The 22,984-nt window shown below is 45.1% G+C and overlaps 3 protein-coding genes across 5 annotated transcripts in view; 2 read left to right on the forward strand and 1 right to left on the reverse strand.

The window, feature by feature from the left end:
• Positions 1-9,441, forward strand: part of LOC144196459 (cadherin-24-like) — a 24,018-nt gene extending 14,577 nt beyond the window's left edge. For all 3 annotated transcript variants that reach the window (XM_077716651.1, XM_077716650.1, XM_077716652.1), the window contains 12 exons: positions 592-886; positions 954-1,073; positions 1,580-1,747; positions 2,836-3,017; positions 4,398-4,654; positions 4,724-4,860; positions 5,111-5,232; positions 5,299-5,416; positions 5,938-6,249; positions 6,314-6,500; positions 7,051-7,396; positions 8,035-9,441. In XM_077716651.1, coding sequence (XP_077572777.1) covers positions 592-886; positions 954-1,073; positions 1,580-1,747; positions 2,836-3,017; positions 4,398-4,654; positions 4,724-4,860; positions 5,111-5,232; positions 5,299-5,416; positions 5,938-6,249; positions 6,314-6,500; positions 7,051-7,396; positions 8,035-8,649 — 2,859 coding nt within the window. In that variant the 3' untranslated portion in view covers positions 8,650-9,441. The remainder of the gene's footprint in view (positions 1-591; positions 887-953; positions 1,074-1,579; positions 1,748-2,835; positions 3,018-4,397; positions 4,655-4,723; positions 4,861-5,110; positions 5,233-5,298; positions 5,417-5,937; positions 6,250-6,313; positions 6,501-7,050; positions 7,397-8,034) is intronic.
• On the reverse strand, positions 9,245-12,917 carry cltrn (collectrin, amino acid transport regulator). The gene is made up of 6 exons (XM_077716654.1): positions 12,536-12,917; positions 11,664-11,722; positions 11,490-11,575; positions 11,275-11,391; positions 10,660-10,854; positions 9,245-10,272 (listed from the first exon to the last, which is right to left on the reverse strand). The coding sequence occupies exons 1-6, from the start codon at positions 12,600-12,602 to the stop codon at positions 10,104-10,106; spliced, it is 693 nt and encodes a 230-aa protein (XP_077572780.1). The 5' UTR covers positions 12,603-12,917; the 3' UTR covers positions 9,245-10,103.
• Positions 12,918-14,489: 1,572 nt separating this feature from the next.
• reps2 (RALBP1 associated Eps domain containing 2) lies at positions 14,490-22,034 on the forward strand. Its single transcript, XM_077716944.1, has 18 exons — positions 14,490-14,640; positions 15,275-15,624; positions 16,526-16,649; positions 16,829-16,914; positions 17,160-17,262; positions 17,407-17,541; positions 17,608-17,671; positions 17,908-18,058; positions 18,456-18,531; positions 18,992-19,066; positions 19,196-19,247; positions 19,326-19,462; positions 19,539-19,597; positions 19,666-19,716; positions 19,779-19,853; positions 19,933-20,054; positions 20,439-20,532; positions 21,546-22,034. The coding sequence occupies exons 2-18, from the start codon at positions 15,415-15,417 to the stop codon at positions 21,660-21,662; spliced, it is 1,731 nt and encodes a 576-aa protein (XP_077573070.1). The 5' UTR covers positions 14,490-14,640; positions 15,275-15,414; the 3' UTR covers positions 21,663-22,034.
• The last annotated feature ends 950 nt before the right edge of the window (positions 22,035-22,984 follow it).

Consider the following 22,984-nt stretch of genomic DNA (forward strand, 5'->3'; position numbering starts at 1 on the left):
CTAAAATATCCGCATCGTGCTCATCGCTGTGATTACGTCATCCATTTTGATTTTTTGTTTTTTGTGTGTCAAACTGGCTCCGCCCCTTTTATTGTGCAACGGGCCGTCAAAGTAGATAAAAGCATTCAATTCAATAAAACTAATTTCATCCGGCGCTCTAGAAAATTAATAAAAATTGTAGTAATAATGGAATTTAATTAAAAAATCAAATAATAAAAAATGAAAAAATGGCAATTTATAAGTCTTAATTGGGTGGCTCAGTAAAATGTCATGTGGGATTTGAGCTGCGAAACAGCGCCCTCGTACGTCTGGGCACAAATACTACTTTGTTTGGATAGCTTTATTCATCCCGTATACGAAAAAAAGTTGCAAAGTTAATACAGCTGTCTAAGAGATGCTGCCAACTAGTGGACGGGAGTGGAAGTGCAGATACTTGTTGTTTATTCCCACACTGACAAAAATGGATTGAGAGGCATTTCGATAAGAGAATGGTGCAATATAATATCCTGAAAAAATAATTTTATGATATTTCTATTTGTAAGCATCTTTTGATGTGAAAGTAACGCACGCCATTTTTTTGGCGCCCGTCAGCTGCACTCGGACATGGACCGCGGCGACGGGAGGACCGAGTACACGCTGGAGGGCGAAGGAGTGGGCTCGGTGTTTGTCATCGACGGCCGCACGGGAAACATCCACGTGACCAAGTCCCTGGACCGCGAGGAGAAGGAGCAGTACCGGCTGACGGCCACCGCCACCGACCGGCGCACGGGCAGGGCGCTAGAGCCGTCCTCGCAGTTCGTCATCCGCGTGCAGGACATCAACGACAACCCGCCCGTCTTCCCCGCCGAGCCCCACGTGGCCACCGTGCCGGAAATGGCCGACATAGGTAGGCGCCAGGTTACTTTGTCGTAGCCACGCGTGGGATTCGCGTGACCTCTGACCTTTCGACGCAGGCACGTCGGTCATCCAGGTGACGGCCAGGGACGCCGACGACCCCGCGTACGGGATCAGCGCCCAGTTGGTCTACGCCATCACCGAAGGACATGATTATTTCTCCGTCGATCCTCAGACAGGTTGGTGGTGAAAAACCCTAAAAAAAATCGAAAACAGATGTTTTCAATGCGCTTCCTTTTTTATTTTGGGTCATTTTTTTAGTCACATTTGGGGTCACTACCTGTCAATTTTGGTTCATTTTGACATTTTTGCTTACCTTTGGGCAAAAATTTTATCAATTTTTGGGTCATTTTTGAGTCACATTTGGGGTCACTTTCTGTTAATTTTAGTGAATCTCCGGTGGTTTTTGAGCAAATTGTTGTTAAAATTGCACTTTTTTTTGCTGAATACATATATTTTTGGGTCATTTTTAGTCACGTATGGTCCGATAGTTTTTGAGCTAATAAATAGGGGATATTTTTTATCAAATTGTTGTTGGGCTTGCACATTTTTTGGCAAAAAAAAACCATACAACTCGTTTTATTTCCTGAAATTTGTGGTGAATGGGATTTAAAAAATATATATAAATAGCATCACCACAAGAGGGCGAATTTTTGACGTCGTTGGTCCTTCTACTTGCCTTCAGGCATCCTGCGGACAGCCATGCCCAACATGGATCGCGAGACCCAGGAGGAATACGTGGTGGTTCTCCAGGCCCGAGACATGGGGGGCCACCTGGGGGGCCTGTCCGGGACCACCACCGTCACCGTCCGGCTCAGCGACGTCAACGACAACCCGCCGCACTTTAGACGCAGTAAGTCCCGCCCCCTTTTCCTTCCTCAGGCACTTCAGATCAGATTACAATTAGCCAGTTAGCCCGTTATAGCACCAAAGTGTCCAAAATGAAGATCTTTTTTTCACACAAAAAATGTTACACAATTTTTCGTTATTTTTATACAACTGTGGGGCTGCTTGAAATGAGCAATACAGTCAAAATAAAAATAAAAGATAATAATTTCACATATACATTGGCCAAAAATTCATAAATAATTACAATTTATACTCCGGAAAATACGGTATATCCGTCCTTTTGTGGATGGCCCGGTCTTGGGTCTTGGGTTCGATCCCAGGTGGGTGGAACTTGCATGTTTTCACCGTGCTTGCGTGGGTTTTCTCCGGGTACTCCCTTTGCTTTCCTCCTAAGCTAGGCTAATTTAGCACGAGACAAAGTATGGCGCCCGGCGTTTGTCCGCAGGCGGTAAATCGTCCCCCCCAGGGCGCCCCCCCCCCCGACCGTCCGTCACGGTGTTTAAAGCCCTCGGCGTGATGTATTCCTGGGTCGTGCGTGGCTTTATAGAAGCTATTTAATATTAACACGGTGGCGCCGCCATGTTATTTATTTGCTTTTAATCGGGGGAATGGCGCTCAGCCAGCCAGCCAGCCAGCCAGCGAGCCAGCCACCCGTGTCGTGGCGTCGTCGCCGTCGTCCTTTAAAGGCGTCCGAGCTGAACCCAGCCACACCAAATGAGGGATCGTTCATTTCCTAGCCCGGGGGGGATCGTTAAAGTAAATGCTCGCTTTTGGGATGGCAATTCAATGGGGAAGGTGTTTTTAAAATTTAAAAAAATGATAATTTAGGCTTGTTTTTTAATTAAATGTTTTAAAGTATAGTGCAGTGGAGTAGTGGTTAGTGGATTTCGGTTGAAGTTTGACTTGATTTGTTTAATAAAGGGATTATACAGTCATACCTCTACTTACAACATTTACTGGTTCCAGACCTTTTTTGGTATTTGTAAGTAGAGGTATATCGTTCTTATGTTTTGTGTTTTCATTCAAAAGGGGATGCAGTAGATATTCCAACATTTAGAAATTCCAATTTGACATTTTGTGTGACTTTGGCAGGCGCGTGGTCGTTTTCCGTGTCGGAGCTGGCCGCCCCGGGCGTGGAAGTGGGTCGTCTCACGGCCACGGACGCCGACGTGGGCGACAACGCCCTGCTGGAGTTTGCCATCATGGACGCCGAGGAGGCGCAGACCTTCAACGTCAGCGCCAGGGAGCGAGAAGCCATCATTGTGCTCAACAAAGTCAGTCATTTTTCATATTTCAATTCCATTTTTCGACTCGGCCCCTATCCAATGTGTTTAGCTCCAGTTTTTTTAGCTAGCTCTACAATGTCTTCTGTGTCTGTATTGCTATTGCAATCAAGGAAATTTCCCAAACACAGAAAACATTTTTTTGATAGGATTAAGGTACTTTTTAGAGTGATTTTTTCAGTTTTTCGCAGAAGTTAGCGTGTAAAAGAGAGTTTAGGCTATCCTGCTTGCTAACGTTTATTAAAGCGGAAATACAACTTTGACCCATCCTATTTTAGGCATTTTGGTCAATGTTTATATCATAAAACATATGGAAAAATAATGTTACGCTTATGAAAATGTGTAGAAACAAAAAGTCGTAAAAAATACACAAACCACTCCAATGTTTTTTCTTTAATTGCCAAAAAGCATCGTTACAGAGAAAAAAAATCCAGAGTGATGTTTGTTAAATGCAAGTTGAAAGCTTTTCCTTCATTCTATCTGCAATTTGCGCTAAATAATGTATCAAATGAGCGGCAAATTGTGTTTTCTGAGCTTTAGATCTTAACGACGTCCGCAGATAACGACCGTACAGCTAATCTCAAATGAAGTGTGGAAATCTGCTCTCAAATGAGAAAGAATTCAAAGCATGCGTCCGTTGGAAAGAAAGCGCAAATAAAGATTAAAAAAAAAATATCCGCGTAACCGAAAGAAAGGTGATTGGACACCAAAGGATTGGATGTTTGTCATTGTTCATGGCATAGAAATACTTTTCATTATGTAAATAATGGCTAGCTGTAGCATTAATAGTTTAGTATAGAATAGTGTAGCATATATTATTACTGTATATAACATTATAGATTGATATAGTATAGTATGGCTGGCATGAGTAAAGTATTAGCATAACATTTGTATAGTATTAGCACAGCATTGTTATAGTACTATCTTAGCAGTAGTATAGTATTAGAATAGTATTGGCATAGCATTAGTATAGAAAATGTATACCATAGTATAGCATTAGTATAATATTAGTATAGTATTAGCATAACATTAGTATAGTATTAGTATAGCATAGCATTAGTAAAGTATAAGCATAGCATTTTTATAGTATTAGCATAGCTTTGTATAGCATTAGTATATTATTAGCACAGCATTAGTATAGCATATGTATAGCATAGTACAACATATCATTAGTTTGGTATAGCATTAGCATAGTATAGTATTAGTATAGTATTAGAATAGTATTAGCAAAGCATTTGTATTGTATTAGTGAGTGTACGGTATTGAGTGACAAACTAGTTTAAAGTCAGTGCAGAAGGATGATGGGACGCCACACCATTGGACGTCCATCACAAAAAGTGTCCCAAACATTTGACGATCTGACCTCGTCAGCTGCTGGACTACGAGAGTCGAAATTCCTACTCGTTCACGGTGGAGGTGGCCAACCCCCTGGTGGACCCCCGCTACCTGAAACTGGGTCCCTTCAAGGACCAGGCCATGGTCCGGGTCATGGTCCTCAACGCCGACGAGCCGCCCCGCTTCTCCCAGGCCCGCTACCACTTGGACGTGTCGGAAAACTGCCCGCCCGTCTGCTCGGTGGGCCGCGTGCACGCCGTCGACCCCGACACGGGACGCAGCGGCGACATTAGGTTTGCGGGGGGTGCCGTGGACGGTTGCCGGTCTGGATCTATGTGCCTGCTCACCCCGTCTTTTTTCAGGTACTCCATCGACCCCAGGTCGGACCCCGAAGCGCTTTTCCGCATCGCCTCCGACACGGGATTTATCAGCACGGTGATGGAGCTGGACCGCGAGCAGGAACAGTGGCATAACCTCACCGTGGTCGCCACGCAGAGAGGTGGGTGTGGCGGGGTACTTTCAGGGGAAAAAAACAGATTATAGTCCAGAAAATACAGTATAAAGATTTTGGGGAATATCCTCATACATTTAGATGGTTTTCATATATTTGTACTTGTATTGGTGGCTATAGATATTAAAATGCCCAAATTTCAAAAAACAGCTTATAGTCCGGAAAATACGGTATGCAAATTCCGGAATATGCTTGTACTGCTTGTGCTTATGCTTCCTGTTTTCCGTTTGCGTCCCAGACAACCCCGATCTGATGTCCAAGGTGGTGGTTGCCATAGAAACGCTGGACCAGAACGACAACGCCCCGGAGTTGGACCGCCACTACGCCACGTCGGTTTGTGACTCCACCCCCCCGGGACAGGTGGGTTCGACCTTGGTTTCCGGTCGCCGTCGCCCTTTTGAGTCACGCGGCGTCCTCGTCCCGCAGGTGGTTCAGGTCTTACGTGCCGTGGATAGAGACCCGGGATGGCAGGACGCGCCCGTCCACTTCAGCATCGCGCCCGAGTCTAGCTCCGCCCTCAACCTCTCCATCAAGGACAGCGGCGGTGAGGATACCATGCAGCGGCCATTTACCACTTATAATCAAATATTTATATACCTTGTTATTATTATTATTTTTTTTTGCCTGGTCGCCTCGCAGTCCTAAGGTCGAGGGTTTGATCCCGGGTGGGCCCACATTATGTGGAGTTTGCATGTCCTACCCGGGCTTGTGTGGGTTTTCTCCGGGTTTGTGGAAGGATAAATATTTATTCATTTATTTTTCTAGACCACTTATCTTCACAAGGGTCGTGGGGGTGCTGGAGCCTATTCCAGGCAACCTGGACACCCAATGGCAAGGCATAAAGAGACAAACAACCAATCAGGGACAAGTTAGCCTACAATTAGCCTAGCATGCCTATTTTGGGGGTGTGGGGAAAAAAGTGGAGCGCCTAGAAAAAACCCACACTCAAGCAGTGACCTACTGGGATCGAACCCTGGACCCCAAAACTACGAGCCTGAAGTGCTAACCACTCGATGCCAGTCTTTTTTTCCCCATTTCCCTTTTTAAAATGCCGTCTCTCCTCAGGGTCCACGGCCAGCCTGGTCCTCCGCTCTGCCCTGGAGGCGGCACCGGGCTACGCGCCCTCTCTGGTCAGCCTCCACGTTCCGGTGGTCCTGCGAGACGGCGCCTCGGGCCTGGCCAACACGGCCACCGTCACCGTCACCGTCTGCCCGTGCCTGCGCGGCGGCATGCGGACGGAGGAGCGCGGCTCCCGCGCGCGGGGCCGGCGCTGGGAGCGCCGCGCCGCCTGCCGCCCGGCCCCCGCCGCCTCGCCCTCCGTGGTCTTCACGCTGGTCATGCTGATGGCGGCGCTGGCCTGCGTCACCACTCTGTTGGGTGAGTCCGCCCTTCCCATTTCAAATGATTGGCCCGTAAACAATGGCTTCCTTTGGCCCTCTAGTGGTGTGCGCGCTGTCCCTGTCCATGCGGCGTCAGAAACGCGACGCCCACTCGTCGGCGGACGACGACGACGTGCGGGAGAACATCATCTCCTACGACGACGAGGGGGGCGGCGAGGCCGACACGGCGGCCTTCGACATGGCGGCGCTGCAGAGCATGCACCGGATACAACACGCGCCAAGGAACATGTGAGTATCAAACCCGGAATCATGTTGACCACAGGTAACAAAGTGGCGGCCCCGGGGGCCAAATCTGAATTCAAAACAACTTAGCATAACATCAAATATGAGTCATGGATTTGGATAACAGGCCCCGCTTCGGAATTTCATTTGAAATACTTTAAATAAACAATGTTGCTTTAACCACGCTAAAGAAAACCTCATCTAAACAATAACAAAAAACATGGAGAGTTGTTTTTGGTAGCCAGCCAATGGGAGGGAGGCCAGTGGAATGTATAAAATTGGTCACATTATCAAGACAAGATAACCTTACAAACTAAAAAGTGGGCAAAATGAATAAAAAAAAACAAGCTCACTGAACACGGGCTTGAACTACACAGACAGAAATCGATGACAAAACTTTTAATTTCACATAAAAAATACATTTATGCTAGTAAGCTAATAAAATGTAAATACTGCTTTTAGGGAAAAGTATTTTTGCAAATATGTACACATCTGAGTCAAATTCAAATGGGTTATTTCATGTTTCATGTTTTCTTCCCTCTTGTTTTTTCCGCAGATGGTACACCCAGCAGAGTGCCCCGCCCCCCCGGGTCAGAACCTACAGCGTGAGCCCCAACCCCCACCCGGGCCCCGAACCCGAGCGGCGTCCCGGCTCGGCGCCGCTCTACGGCCGCCTTTGCTACGGCGTCCACGCCATGCCCGTCCTGGCCGACTACTATTTGCAATCCGGCGCCGCCGGGCGGCTCCCCCTGGCGGCCAAGCAGCGGCAGGTGGGCGTCCCTCCCGCCGTGATCCGGCGCCCTCCCGAGATGGGGCGGGCCAGGCTGTTGGCCAGTCAGACCTTGAGCCGGTGGATGGCCAGGAGCCAAGATGGCGCCAAGATGGACCCAGAACCCGTTCAGGTGAGGACTACTACCACTACTTTAGATCTAATTTATGGTGTCATAAATATTGAGAATTATAAATATGACATTCCTAATAACACTCATTATTATTAGATTGCTAAATAAATTAGTCATTCCTTAATTTTCTGAACCGCTTATCCTCACACAAGTGTGGCGAGGGGGTGATGGAGCCTATCCCATCAAACTACAAGCACCAGGTAGAGGACACCCTAAATTGTTGGCCAGCCAATCACAGGTCACGATGAGACAAACAACCAATCCCTGATCACCATGGACATGTTAGCATACAATTAGCTTAGCTTGCATGTTTTGGGGGTGTGGGAGGAAATCAGAGTACCTGGGAAAAAAACAAAACAAGCCCAAGGAGAACTTGCAAATTCCTCACGGGAATCGAACCCTCGACCACGGAACTGCGAGCCCGACACGCTAACCACTTTTCACCGGCTTGCCATGAGACTGTTTTCATCATCTTCATCATCATCTTCCCTTCATCAACCCCCCCCCCCCCCCCCCAACCCTTTTACAACCTAATCCAGCCCACTAGTGGATGCTCCTCCCCTAAAAATCATTTAGCCCCGCCTCCTTCATTTCCCAAAATTCATTTAAGCGCAGACACGGTCTGGTTTGTCACGCAGACGGACTTGGCGGAGGTCCAGCCCGCCGCCGCCGCCACCGCCGCCAGTCTCAGCAGCTCCGACCCAAGTGGCTCCTCCCACCAGAGCCCCGGCGGCTCGTCGGCCAATCGGACGGGTGCGGCGGAGGACGACACCGACAGCTCGCTCCCCTCGGCCTCCGAGCCGACCAACCCCGCCCCTCCCGCCGCCGCCACGTACAGCGTGGTGGGCTCGCTGAACGGCACCCTGCGGCGCCCCCCGAGGGTGGAGGACCTGCTCAACTTCCGTCTCAACCGGGTGACCTCCGACCCCTCGCAGCCGCCGTACGACTCGCTGCGGACTTACGAGTTCGAGGGACGCGACTCCCGGGCCGAGTCGTTGAGCTCGCTGGAGAGCGAGGACGCCGGGGGTGCCGGGGGAGACCCCCGGGGGGCCGGGCCCGCGACGCCCCCAGGGGGCATGGAGGAGCTCAACGTTAAATTCCAGCGTTTGGTACAGCTCATCCGGGAAAGGAAGAGCGCCAAGGACCGGCAGGGAGGGGAACCTGGGCCCCCCCATCCAGACCACCCTCAGGTGGATCCTCCTCCTCCTCCTCCGGAGACCCCAGAAAAGGAGGTCCAGAAGTGGGACTTTTGAGGAAGAGGACTTCCCCAATCCGGCCGGGTTTTAAGGAATTCTGGCCCCGATTTACTAAATGACACCCACAAAATCCCACCCCGGATAAAAGATGGCCAAGAAGCGGCTCCGTCACCCCCATCCACAAATTGTGGTCTCACATCCACCGTAATGGCAAATGCGGGCAAAAATGTTCGACTTTACACAGCGCCCATTTAATAATTCACTGGGGCTTTCATCACCAAACGTATGAAAAATTCACTTTTATTGAAATATTGATTTGAAAGCGTTATTGTGCGAAAAATAGGTCCTCGTTTAATATTGAGCGGAATGCCATATTGGATAGGAATCGGAACGATTTGATTGGTCGCCGCCGTGTTTATTTTAACGTTTATTTTGGTTTAGGTTGCAGTGGGCGGGGCTTACAAGGCCCCTGGTGACCAAAGTTTTTCTCCAAAAATTCTTTTCCAATCTCTCTGACCTCTGAACTTGTGCTAATTAATATTCAATTACCGCAGAAATCGTTTTTAAGAAAAAAAGATCAAACTCAAATATAAAATGGGTGAATTTGTGGGTCAAGAGGTTAAAGGTCAGACACGTTTTATTTCTTGGCAAATTGAAGTTTCAAAATATGTATTTATTTTTGGATAAAAATGGACCATTTCCACATATTTTTGTCATCACTCCACCAAAAAAACACTTCACAAATTTGTGTGAGCATTTTTTAAAGCGTGCGCTCTAAAACATGTCTTTGAAAAATATGCCTGTATGGATGTGTCTATTCATATTTCATGCAAATCCATTACGAATCATCAATTTAATACATGGATTTAAAAGTGGATCAAAAATCAGTTTGTTGTGATTATTTAAAAAAAGAACAAAAAATTGTATACTATATTGCAAGGGTGTCCAAACTATGGCAAACGGGCCATCTGTGGCCCCCTGCCCACTTTTCATTGGCCAGCACTTCTCATCTTGAACGCTAGAGAGAGCTAATAGCCCTTTTTTTCCATTCAATGTTGGAAATTAGGTAGATTTTAGTATTTTTGCATAAATAAATACTTTTATCCTCTGAATGGTCACAGGGGGTGCTGGAGCCTTCCCCAGGGAAATGGTTTCCCAGCCAATCACAATAAATATATTTATATTTTTATTTTGTTTAAAATGCACAAATGATTCTAGACATTTAATGATAATTTTTCACTGCCATTGACGGTGATGGACGTCCAATCAAATTTGACCGCTGCCGACCCTCACAGTCAAAATTAATTGGACGTCTTTCACCACGAGTGGCAGACAATGAATTAAATTATTATTATTTTTTAAATACAGTTTTTTTCTACCCGATTTTAATCCTCTTAGGTTGGTCGCTGCCGAATTTTTCTCCTGAAAGTTTGGACACCCCAGCCAACTTCTCGTCACAAGATACAAAAAGGTGAGCGTATTTCCCATTTCCTCCCGAAAAAAAAACTCGATTACATTTGCGTCACGCGCTCGTCGTCGGAAAAGCCGTCGTTGGCCAAACCGTCGTTGGCCAAGCTGCCGGCCTGCCGTCGCGCGCCGCCATTTTCCAGACGCTTGGACGTCCCGGACTCGCCGTCGTCGTCCTCTGTGGCGTCCTCTGCCACGTTTTCCTTCTTCCCTCTATGGAAAAAAATGTCTTGTTATCATTCATTCATTTTCTGAACCACTTTATCCTCACTAGTGTCACAGGGGATGCTGGAGCCTATCCCAGCTTAGTTCTGGCCAAAGATAGGGTGCACCCAAATATCGGTGGCCGGCCAATCGCAGGGCACAAGGACACAAACAACCAATCACTCGTAGATAGCAACAAGTTAGCATCCAATTAGCCTAGCATCCATGTTTTTTGGAAGGTGCAGTACCCAAAGAAAACCCACGCAAGAACATGTAAAAATTAATAGGTAGTTTGTGTCCTCGTGTCTTGCTCCAGCACCCCCGTGACCCTGATGAGGATGAAGCGGTTCAGAAAATGAATGAATCTTCCAAAAACAGCAAAAAACGGAACGTCACCTTCTCTTTTGAATGATGGAGGAGGCCACCAGTACGACAAATCCGGCCCCCACGGCGCCCATCACCACCCCGAAGGCGATGAGCCAGGGCGGCGTGGCGGGCGCCACCGGCGCCGTCAGAGTGGGCGCGATACCCACAAACTCCAGCGTCCGGTCCGTTAGCAGGAAAGCGCTGTTGATGCGTTTGCGGGATTTTCTGTCACGGAAAAAAAGACGTTAAACACTGGTGTCAAAGTGGTGGCCCGGGGGCCAAATCTGGCCCGCCGCCTCATTTTGTGCGGCCCAAAAAAAGTCAATGATGAGTGCCGACTTTCTGTTTTAGGATCAAATGATAATTACATTTCCTGATTTTCCCCCTTTTACATCAATAATTTTCATTTTTTAATCCATTTTTTCAGTGTTTTTAGTTCAAAAATCATTTTGTAAAATCTAAAAATATATTTAAAAAAAATCTGAAATAAACATTGTTTTAGATCTATAAAAAAAGTGAATATTCAAGGCCTTTAATTCATTTATAAAAATAAAATCTAAATATGATATCTAAAATGGCCCAATTTAAATTGAGTTGACCTTAAAGCGGCCCGCCAACCAACCCTTGACATAAAGATAAGGTCACCTGATGGCCAGCTCCACCTCGGCCCCGCCCACAAGGCGCTCGGGGTCATCGGGTCGCCTGACCACGAACCAGAAGGACACCCGTGGCGTCTCCTCGCATACCACCACGTCGTCCACCCTGGGGAAACGTCAACAACAACAAATCAAACGGGATTTTTTTTTTTGGCGTTCACGGAAGGCCCTGGCCGACCAATCCCTCGCCGACCAATCCCTGACCCGAATTCCAAACCGGGGAGATGATTCCGCATGGCGAAAGCCAGCGTGGCTCGGAACAGGAACACTTCATTGGGGGTCCAAGCGTACTGCAATAAACGGGAAGGTCAAGGGTTAAAAGGGATTGACTGGCGGTCGCCGTGGCGATTAGGGGTCACCACAGTGGGCGGGACTCACGGCGTCGCTTCCCAGGGCCGTCTGCAGGCTCAGGCGAACTTTGTAGCCATCTGAAGCGTCTGAATGAAAGTGAGACAGACGTTAGTGGGTCGGACTCGCAGTTCTAGGGTCGTCCGTTCGATCCCCAATGCGGAACTTTGTGTGTTCTCTTCCCGGGCTGGCGTGGGTTTTCTCCAGGTATTCTAGTTTTCTTCCACATCCCCGAAAACATGCATGCTAGGCTAATTGAATGCTAACTTGTTGCTAGCTATGATTTGTTGTTTGTCTCATTTTGCCCTGTGATTGGTCAGCGACTGATTCTCTGTCTCCCCCACCTGGTGCCTGTAGTTAGCTAGGATAGACTCCAGCACCCCCCGTGACCCTTGTGAGGATAAGTGGTACAGAAGTTGATAAACAAATTCGCCTAGTTTTGTTTGAATAGTTTTCAACTGTAATCTAAACTTTTAGGACATGTGTGTCAAAGTGGCGGCCCGGGGGCCAAATGTGGCCCGCTGCATCATTTTGTGCGGCCCGGGGAAGTCAATCATGAGTGCCCACTTTCTATTTTAGGATCAAATTCAAATGAAGAGTATTGATTTCCTGATTTTTTCACCCCTTTTATCAATAATTGTCATTTTATAATCCATTTTTTATGTTTTGAGTTCAAATATCATTTTGTAAAATTTACAAATATATTTTAAAAAAGCTAAAATGGACATTGTTTTAAATCTATAAAAGACAGAATATTCAGGGCTTTTAATCCACTTCTTTTAATCCATTTATATTAAAAAAACAGCGTTAACGTTGACGTTAACCAACCCGAGGGTGACACCCCTGTTTTAGGAAGTCAAACAACCTGAAGAAAGGTCAAATAAAAAGTCAAATGTCCTCACCTGGTAGACAAAGACGCTCACCCGCCGAAATCACCCACAAAATCCCGAAAATCAGTTTCCCAAACATTTTCCACGTCCGCCCTTGTTTAACACTTCACAACCGCTTCTCACTGTTGAAGAAGGAAACTGTAAAAAGTGGTCAAAAAAAAAGTGTTTGCTGAAGCTTTGGCGGGGGAGAGCCGACCTCCCCGTTTTCGAGAAGAAAAAAAATGTGGCTGTTTACTCAGCACGGAACAATGCGTCCGTCAAGCGTAGCAAACGTTCCGCTCGGACGCTTTGTGCCGAAGACCACGAGGAGATTGCGCCGATCATTTTCTCGTAAACGCCTTTTTCGACCAAAGGTGAAGCGCCTATGGTGACGACGATTGGACGCCAAATGAGATGCGTGCTCTCAGTTAATGATCCATTTCGCAATCGGTTAATTGTTGATCGCAAGTGGGGGGGGGGGGGGGCGGAGCCAGGTGGGAGGGATTTATGTCTTTGTGAAAAGACTTGGATGTTCTCCACAGACTTTTGTGGCTTTTCTCTGGGTACCCCAGTGTCCTCCCATGGACCAAAAATATGCATGCTAAGCTAATTTAGCACTCTGCATCAATGGTGTCGGACCCGGGTTAGCGTTAACGTCAACTCGATTTTATGTGGGACATTTTATATTTAATATTTTGATTTTTTTTAATAAATGGATTAAAAGAAGTGGATTAAAAGCCCACAATATTCAGTTTTTTATAGATCTAAAACAATGCTTTTTATATATACTTTTAGCTTTTACTAAATGATATTTGAACTAAAAACACTGAAAAAAATGTATTACAAAATGACAATGATTGATTTAAAAGGGGAAAAATCAGGAAATTGAATATACAACTATTCTTAATTTGATCCTAAAACAGAAAGTCGGCACTCATCATTTACTTTCCCGGGCCGCACAAAATGATGCGGCGGACCAGATTTGGCCCCCCAACCGCCACTTTGACACCATGCTCTACATTGTCCCTAGCTATGAATGTTTGGTTGTTTGTCTCCTTCTGTCCTGCGATTGGTTGACAATGGGTCCCCAACATGGTGTCCTTAGTTGACCGGGATCGGCTCCAGCACCCCCCACGGGAGGATAGGCGGTTTAGATGATGAATGAATCAATAGTGAAACAAACACACGGTTATTGCGTTTGTTTTTTGTTGTTGTATAATGATTGCTGGGCTCAAGGTAGGCTGCATCTTGCACTTTTAATGCTCTCATTACTTGTGTTTTATCACCGTCAAGGTTGTGCAAGTCGACCACAATAAAAATCAAATTTACAAGTCAAACTGAAACCCACTTAAACTTTGTGATCCCACATGACAAGAAACAATAAACATAAAAATGAATAGTGCTGCACAGTTCTTTTCCATTCAAGTTTATTGAAGTAAGTGAATCACAGGTGAATTATTGTTGGGGCTTTTAAAAAGAAAGTCCTGCAGGGGTGTACTTCTTTTCATGGACACACGAGGGCGGTGCTTCTCTGCTGCAGAAGGAAATGTGATTTGATTGAAGAAAATACAACTTATTTTACCACTCGTAAGATTCTCTAATGGATAGAATAATTTAAATGAATTGTTTTACAGTATGTCGTTGTTTTTAAATACAAACACTGTCAATTTTACGTGAATATCGGTCTGGTTAAATAGATGTAGCATAGCTAAGTGGCATCTGTCAAACTACGAACCAGACATCATATATAGAAAGTGAGATAGACGCCTTGGTTCAATCTGGGTATTTTAAAAATACACATAACATTACTTCTATACATGCAGTTGATTTATTGTGTCTAGCATTAAAATATCTTGAAGGTTTGTGTAAATTGTAGTTATATTAAAGTGCATTTTCCATTGCCTATTTTAAATTTATCGAACGGCACTGACACAAAATGGCCAAAAGCGATAACGGTAGTCACACTTGGCTCACAGTCCAAATGATGCGTTTTGCTACACGTGTTATATCCATACAACAAACTGAAGCTATATTAGCTAAGAAGTGAGTTATTTCTGTGGGGTTTACATGTCTTAATTTTGTCAGTAATGAGAATAATTTAGCTATTTGAAAAATTTAACATGACTTTGTGAATCCATGTGAGTATAAATGTATGTTTAAGAGTATTTGAAAATTGCACTAATGGCAAAGGCCCACATTTGTTAAGGATAATAAATTTACCATGTCACCGTTAGCCTCCCTGCTGTACCGTTTTATCACTGCAGTTTGGTCGAACAAATGTACCTTTAATTTACGCTAAACAATATACCCGTATCTCTACTTATACAATTAATATATAACGGTCTACTTTTTATTTAATTTTTCTTTTATTTGTAATTAAAACGTGAAATCCCGTTGTATGTATCAATGTAGCTAGCCGTCGTAGCATAGCTAGGAATCGACAACAGTAAGCTCAAACTAGCTTAGCATAAAAACGAAGCTAGGTAGCAACACTCGGTGCTCTATAGCCTCCCCGCAGTTCCGTTTTGTCACTGCATTTTGTCCGGACAAATATACCTTTAATTGACGCTAAACAACATATATCTCTACTTTTAACCTTGGTAGATAAAGGTCTACTTTTTATTTAATTGTTATGTTTTGTAATTGAAACACTTAAATTCCGTGGTATATAACAATTTAGCTAGCCCTCTTAGCATAGCTAGAAAACTACAACAAGCTAGCTTGCCAACACGATGAATAAACAGTGTTCCGGCTCTCTACCACAACCCACAGTCCCGGCGCGGTACTGCAGGTTGGTGGGGGTTCCATGACGAACACGAGCAGCGGATGATCCGCAGTCGAAGGTGAGGAAGGGCTGCCGGCGATGTGGGGAGAGTGAACTGTCGGTTGTAGCGGTGGTCAGAGACGAGCCCATGGAGCAGGAAGGCGCCGGTGGCGGAGGAGCTGCAGCGGGGTACCTGGAAGGTCTAATCCCGCTGCACGAACACGAGCGGCGGTACTACTCCGGTCTGCATGGGCTGTGTCAGGCCGCTCAGGCGGATTCCTCCGGGAGTCAGCTGTCCTCTTCAAAGGTGGCCGAGCTCTTCAAGGCGTCCGGGCTCCCCGCTGAAATGCTGCACCAGGTGAGCTAACATATTTACTATTCACAACTGGTAGTACTGGGAGAAAAATGTCTTATTGTATGGGCCAATTTAAATCGCGATATTTATATGCCGCGTTTTCATACAGTTTTAATTATTAGTTGGGTTAATTTACAGGAATTTTGATAGATTTTGCAACAGATAGTGCAATTTTTTGCATTGAACACTGTTAATAGCGTCAAGTAGTGCTGCAACCTAAAACTTTTTTAGCGTCAACAGAAGCAGTTTTTCTTTATTTTATTTTTTTAACTGGTATTAATGGTGATAGTTGTCCATACATTTTGACCGATTGTTGTCGGTTCATTTATCAAATTCCATCGTGTGTAAAATAGTTTTTTTTATGCCTAATACAAAATATTTGCTTAAAGTATTCCCTTACAAAAAAAATCATATTAATGTTAGACATAAACGCTCTGTTTTGACCACTTTTGCTGAGACAAGTCAACTTTTCCGGGGGTCCGCCGACCCATTGTGCGCCCGTCAGGAAGTGTAACACGGCGCTCACGCCGCTTCCTTCCCGCTTGGCGCTCAAGCGTCATGATTGACGGCAGGCCTTTTGACACCACGGACAGGATGCGTGCTACTTGACTCTTGCACCCCCGCCCGGGCGTCCTTTTGGAACTTTTTACAATGTCGAGTTGTGCCCTGTTTATTGGTTTGCTTTTTGGACTTTAAGTGGAAAATACTTTTTATAGAGAATTTGCCATGGCGGGCGCTCAAACTCGCGACAAAAATCCGGTTAAGAGCGGATCTTGGATCACATTCCGCTTGAGATTAGGAACTTTAATAACCAAGTCATCTTGTGTAATGCAGTTGTTGTGGTTAGAAGACAGACCCATGGTTGAACTCATGTTTTTGGGGCGCATTTTCCTTTTCTTTGCAGGTGATGGAGGTATCCGGCGCCAAGAGGGCGGGCTACTTCGGCACAGCTCAGTTCTACGTGGCCCTCAAGCTGCTGGCCGCCGCCCAAGCCGGTCTTCCCGTCCGCCTGGAGTGCGCCTCGGCCGGTAAGGAATCAAACAGATTAAGAGATTATTTCCAATTTGAAGGGATTGCGCTGTAATCTTAAAGCCAGGCAGCATGTGTTTTTTTTCTATTTATTTATTGATTGACTATATCAGGGGTGGGCAGACCTTTTGTAAACTGGGGCCACCTGGAATTTAACCCTCAAACCTCTCCGTTGCAGATCTACCTCTGCCCAGATTCGCCGGGATTCAAGCCGACCCCGAGATCCAGTCCCACAAGTTTTGGGATTTGGACTCCGACAAGAAGGTACGTCTGGTTCCAGAATTCTTTTCAACTTTGCTAAGACTAGAAATCACAGGTGTCAAAGTGGCGGCCCGGGGGGCAAATCTGGCCCGCCGCCTCATATTGTGCGGCCCGGGAAAATCAACCATGAGTGCCGACTTTCAGTTTTAAGATCATTATTATTATGTCTTGGAAAAATGATAAAATGCTTTAATTTTCCTGTCGACATTTTGATTAGATTTTTTTTTGTGTGCTACTTTGTTTGATAGGAAGCGCCCCCTTCAGGCCAATCGCCTCCTTGCTCCCCAAAGACCTACCATACCTACCCGTACGACTCACCCAGAAAAAGACAGATGGTCGACTCACATGCAGGTATTTTCACTTCGAAATGTGTCAAAAAATGGAATTGAAGTCATAAGTCATCTTGCAAAAGTACTTGTTGTCATAATCCATTGGACGTCGAGCACCATCCCTCCTACTTTCATTGAATTGGACGTCTATTCTTGTTAATGACAGGCATTGAGTTGACCCCATCAACGACGGAGCAGGAGTGCGACGTTGACGACCCCTGGAGGATCACTCAGGAACAACTGGAATATTACACCAATCAGTTTAAAAGCCTTCAGCCCGATTTGGGTGCTCTCATACTAGGTAATATTTTAAAAAACAATATTTAAATATACTTTGAATACATTTTTTTAAAAAAAATATTCACAGGTGCGGTCGCAAAGAATTTTTTCACCAAATCCAAACTTCCCATACCAGAACTCTCCCACATTTGGTAAGTATTAATCATAAATTACCACATTTAGATATTTCTTTACCTCATGTTGTTTTTTTGGATACATATTTCATCCAAAATGTATATTTTTAGTGTTTTTAAAGGGTTTATAGTGGCTGGTATTAAAGATTATGGAGCTAATAATGCTAAATCAATGAAAAATTTACAAGTTATTCATTTTGTAAGTAGAGGTACCATTGTTGGCTACTTTGGTTTCATGTTTTTTTGGTTTTCAGGGAACTCAGCGACGTGGATCAGGACGGCGCGCTAACGTTTAGCGAGTTTTGCTGGGCTTTCCATCTGATTGTGGCGCGAAAAAATGGCTACCCTCTCCCTGAGAGTCTTCCTCCTGGTTTGCGGCCTGCGTTGGGATCTTTGGATGAGAAAGTGAGTCAAAAATTGATCCTTTTTAAAAAAAAATTGTCTGTTAGTGGCAGCGAATCATAATCAAGCAAATAAAGCCGCGCCGTCTTTATCCTCTGATTTTTTTTCCTTTTTGTCCTCTACATGATCTTTTTAGGTCAATTCCATGTTTCCTTAAGTACGGGAATCAAGATTTTTAAATAAAAAACACATAAATTAGGGATTTTTGGACTGAGGAAATGTGCGGCGTCCAATCTAATTTGAAATCCAGTCAAAATGATTTTTTGAGTCAAAAACTTCATTTAAAAAAAATATGCAGTGCCAGACCCATGCCAGTAGAGGGAGCCATTTGGTCAATACATTAATTTTTTTGACTTTTAATTCATTTTGTGCCATTTTTTTTGTATGTTCCTTGTGTCAGGTCCAATGTATGAAAACCCCAACAATTCCAGCCAACACCAAAAAGGATCCCAAAGACGAAGAATGCAAAAATCAAGGTATTCAAATAATATAGAACAAATAAGGGCTCTCCAGGACTGGAATTGGTCACCCCTGTTTGTATACATAATTGATGAGGAATTTCTTGCTATATATACTACATCACGTGACTTTAAAATAGAATCTGAGCACATTTTGGACACAAACCCAGGCAAAAAAAGTGCCAGAAAAGGCTTAAAAATGAAGTGAGGTGGAATGAGTCTTCCTGGCTCAGCTGTCTTGGCTCCGCCCACTCTTCAAGGGAAAGAAAAGCTAGCATGCTAGCCATAGCATAGGGCTTCCTTCTTCTTGTTGTCATGTGACTGGCATTCTGGTAAGATATGATAGCTTGCTTACTAAAAATGTTTATTATTGAAAAATGCATGGTTTTGAATTGGTTAAAAAGTCTGATTTGAGTGCCAAGTTCATTTTGTACTTTTTTATTTTTTACATGCTAACCATTTGATTGTTATATTTCAGAATGTAGCTTTGGCCCCGTGGAGACGTTAAAAGAAGGAACGACTTTGCAACTGGACACATTTTCCAGCAGACCAGGTAATGCCATAAAACAGCCACAAAATTGGCCTAAAAATAAACATACATATCATTTAAAATGAATGATTTAGATGAAAAAATGGCACCTAATGAGTTAACCCACCACTGTCATGCCTTCCTCCCCAACAGAGGCGTCCTCGCTGGACCCGGACCGGCGCCCCAAGACCAAAACCCGGCAAAGGTGGCAAACATAGAGCCCGAAACGTCGCTAAATCAGCGCAATGACGCTTAAATGACGGAATTTTGGCCCCTCCCCCAGATCGTACTCCAGCACCTCGGCCGACGACGCCATGCGGAAGGCGGACGAACCTCCCGTACCGCCGCCTCGACCCCAAAAGAGCCACTCCCGAGCCTCTTCGCTGGACCTTAATAAGCTCTTCCAGCAGGGGGCGCCAGGTATTCTTCTCTTCATAGAAATCCAACTTTTTGGGGATTTTTTTTTCGGAAATTAATTGCACTTTTTTTTAAGCAGCAACGAGCGGATGGTCGGCCACGCCCCCGGCTCTACCCCCCAGACCGCCGGCCTCGCAGGTTCGCTCGCCGCCATCGACACGGATGGACGTCCGATGCTAATGCTAAAATACGCTCATCTTTCTCAGGCTAAAGTACGGCAGCTCAACTTTGCAGACTTTGGTCGCTTCAGAGAAGAGGTGAGCTTTACATTTTTTTTCTCGCATATTTACAGTATTTTCACGACTATGTTTTTTTCCAGGACGAGAGTGGCGAGAATCTCCAAGAACGCGGCCGGCGCCCCACGCTCCAATCGAGCGCCACAGATTCGAGAGAGGTCGCCAAATATTTCACCTGGACTTGTTAATGTCATGTGACCTGTTCCCGTGACGCTTCAAAACGCTTCCTTCTTCCAGGACCCACCAAAAAAGCAAGCTCCGCCCCACAAGCCCGTCCGGAGAAAGCATCGGACGACGGAGGACCGGAACGTGGAGCGCTCGGAGCCGCCTGCTGGCCATTTTGTGAAACACGTGCAAAAGTAAGTGCATGCTAGGCTAGGTTAGGGGGATGGGTTAACATTTTGTCCGAGAGAGACATCAATAATTGATATGTTTAGAGGCCATTCTTTCAGATTCATACTAAAAATAGACATATTTTGTTATTTCAATGTTTTAATAGTACAATAAATCTCAATTCTTCGATTAGCTGTTGCTAAACTCCAAATATAGCAAAAATCGAACCCGCGCCCCCTGAAGTGTGAGGCCGACGCGCTAGCCACCTGGATCTTTTTACTTATTTAAGACACCAAATCCTGTGGGAAAAGAACAAAAGGAGCAGATTGCGTAAAGGGGCGGAGTTTAACCGTTTTGCCGTTTGGAAGCTGAAAGGATTTTTTTTTTTTTTTGTTTTGTTTTGCGGCCAGGCACGAGCGAGCCGTCCAGACGGCCATCCGAAAGAACAAGGAAGCCCACGCCGTCCTCAGTCGACTCAACAGCGAACTCCAGCAGCAACTCAAGGTACACACAAAAATATAGACTAACCCTAACCCACCGCCAGGGGGCCATATGGGACCCACTGGCAGGCCAAAGGGCCTACATGTTGACACTTGATTTTTTTTGGGGCCTTTTTGATTGGCTTACCATTTTTCTTAACTGCACGGCAATCTTTTTGAATATATATATTTGTGTATTTTAGTTTTTTAAGCGCAGCTTAGCGGTTAGCATCTGCCATCCCCGGACTTCCATTGTATGGCGGGAATTTGAGAAAGGCGCCTTTATTTAGCTCACCTCCAATTCCAAAACGGGTAGCGACATTCTCGACTGTCCGCCCCACAAAAAAAAATGAGCGGCGAGCCCGAGGATGGCCCGTCGGAAAGACCAGCGAGCGCAAGCCTCGTCGTCACCTGTTCCGAATGGCGGGCGGGGCGGGCGGGGTCGAGGTCGGCTTTAAATTCCGACCCCTTGCTAGCTGCCACGCAATTTTTAGTCTCTAGTAAAAAGTCAAATTATTAGTAGTATTTTTTTTGCACCAACGTATGAGAGACCATAAAGTAATTTGCTCTAGGAATTTCAGAATAAAAGTGCACGACTAAATGGAAAATTGATTTATTATTTTAGTATTTGCTGCCATTTGAAGTGGAATTTATGTATTTGGAAAAATATTTTTAATAAGTTTATTCATTTAGTTTTTATAAAAATAATACAATATATACAGTGTCATATATCTGAAATTATTTTACAATACTGATAAGCACTATTTTTTCATAAGAGAAAAAAATAATATTAATAAATATCGATCCACTATGAATATTTTTCACTTTTACAAATGAATGTAACATTAAAAAGGAAGAAAAATCAATACAATCTAGTCATAGTATTGAAGTGATTGACAAGTATGGACGCCCAAAAGTTTTGGGACACTTCCCCATTCAATCAGATGGGAAAGCGCCTCAAAACTTGACCAAATATTTCATGTAACCATCTGCCATTGGTCGAGAGGTGTTGTCACATGACCTGTTTTGTTACTGCAGGCGGTCAATCGGGAGCGGGTCGCCTTGGAAACCCAACTGGAGCTCCTGCGCCCCTCGGCGGACGTCCAAGCGACCAATCTCCAAATCCCCAACAAGCTAACGTTAGCTTCCAACTGAATTAAAGTGAGTTTTTTTAAAAAATGCATTCATTTAGTTGGACGACCGACTAGCGACCAATCTTGTTCTGTCCCAAATCAGCTGGGATATGCTCCAGCACCCCCGCTACCCTGACGAGAAGACCGACATGAAACCTTATGATTGCTTTTGGTGGATTATTTCCTGCCAAACTTTCCAAAAAAAATGCTAACTCGGAAATAGCGCTAACTGATGAAAAACAAAATGGTGGTCAACCAGCACAAAACTCAAAAGTGAAAACTTCCGAAAGGCTATGCAAAAATTCTTACTGGGAATGTATGACGACAGCATGCTAACGATGCTAGCATGCTAGCACCAATTGTTCAATAAAGTCAGACTATTTTTTGTTACTCACTTCATGCGATATTTTTTCTCTCCGAGAAGCCAGCGACCTTTTGCCGACCTCCCACTCGCAATGGATTGGACGCCGATTTCCCCCGTCACTGGCAGTCAAAGAGTTAAAAATGTCTTCTCGTGGGTAAGACTTGCGCTTCATTTATCACGATGAAATAGTCGAATGGGTGTTCGGAATGGATTGGACAAACAGCGCCCTCAAAGTTAGCTCACGTTTAGCCTGTTGGAGGCTAATAGGGTCAAAAAGGTCAAGTAGTCCGGCCCCTTTCTTTCCAAATGGTACGTTCCGGCGTCCCAAATAGCGCTTGGAGTGTCAAAGCAGCTGCGGCTAAAAGGGAAGTCCATTTGTCACCCTTTGCTACGTACGGATATGTGGGTGACACCCCGTAAAATGCTAGCATAGTTTTTTTTTTGTTTTTTTTGTTTACTTTGTTTTTCAGGAGGTGACTTGTATGAACAGGAAGTGACTTCGTAAGCATAGAAAATAACATGGAATTGATCAAAGTGACCCAGAAAGTGACCCAGATCAACAGGAAGTGACCCAAATGAACAGGAAGTTACCCAAAATGAACAAGTAGCCCAAAATGAATCCAAAGTAACCAAAATTTAACAGGAAGTGACCCAAAATCACCCACATAGCCACACATGAATCAAAATCCACTTGAAGTGACCCAAATGGACTCCAATCAACAGGAAGTGATGTAATGACAATAGAAAATGACAACACTCTTCCAGGAGACAATGTATAGTATAGCAAAGTTGTCATTGAGAGCTAAAGAAACGCAAAGCATTAAAGAAAAAGCCAACGGCCGGGCCGGCTAGCTTGCGCGCGCGCGGGTTGGGGGGCCTCGAGCGAGCGCTCAGATTATCCTCTTTTGTGCGTTCCCTTTTGTGGCGCTCCAAAGCATGACGCCACGCGGCACCCCAGCTTTGCCGAGCTTGCACTTCTG

The sequence above is a fragment of the Stigmatopora nigra genome, chromosome 5 (genome assembly GCF_051989575.1).
Source record: "Stigmatopora nigra isolate UIUO_SnigA chromosome 5, RoL_Snig_1.1, whole genome shotgun sequence".
Classification (NCBI taxonomy): Eukaryota; Metazoa; Chordata; class Actinopteri; order Syngnathiformes; family Syngnathidae; genus Stigmatopora; species Stigmatopora nigra.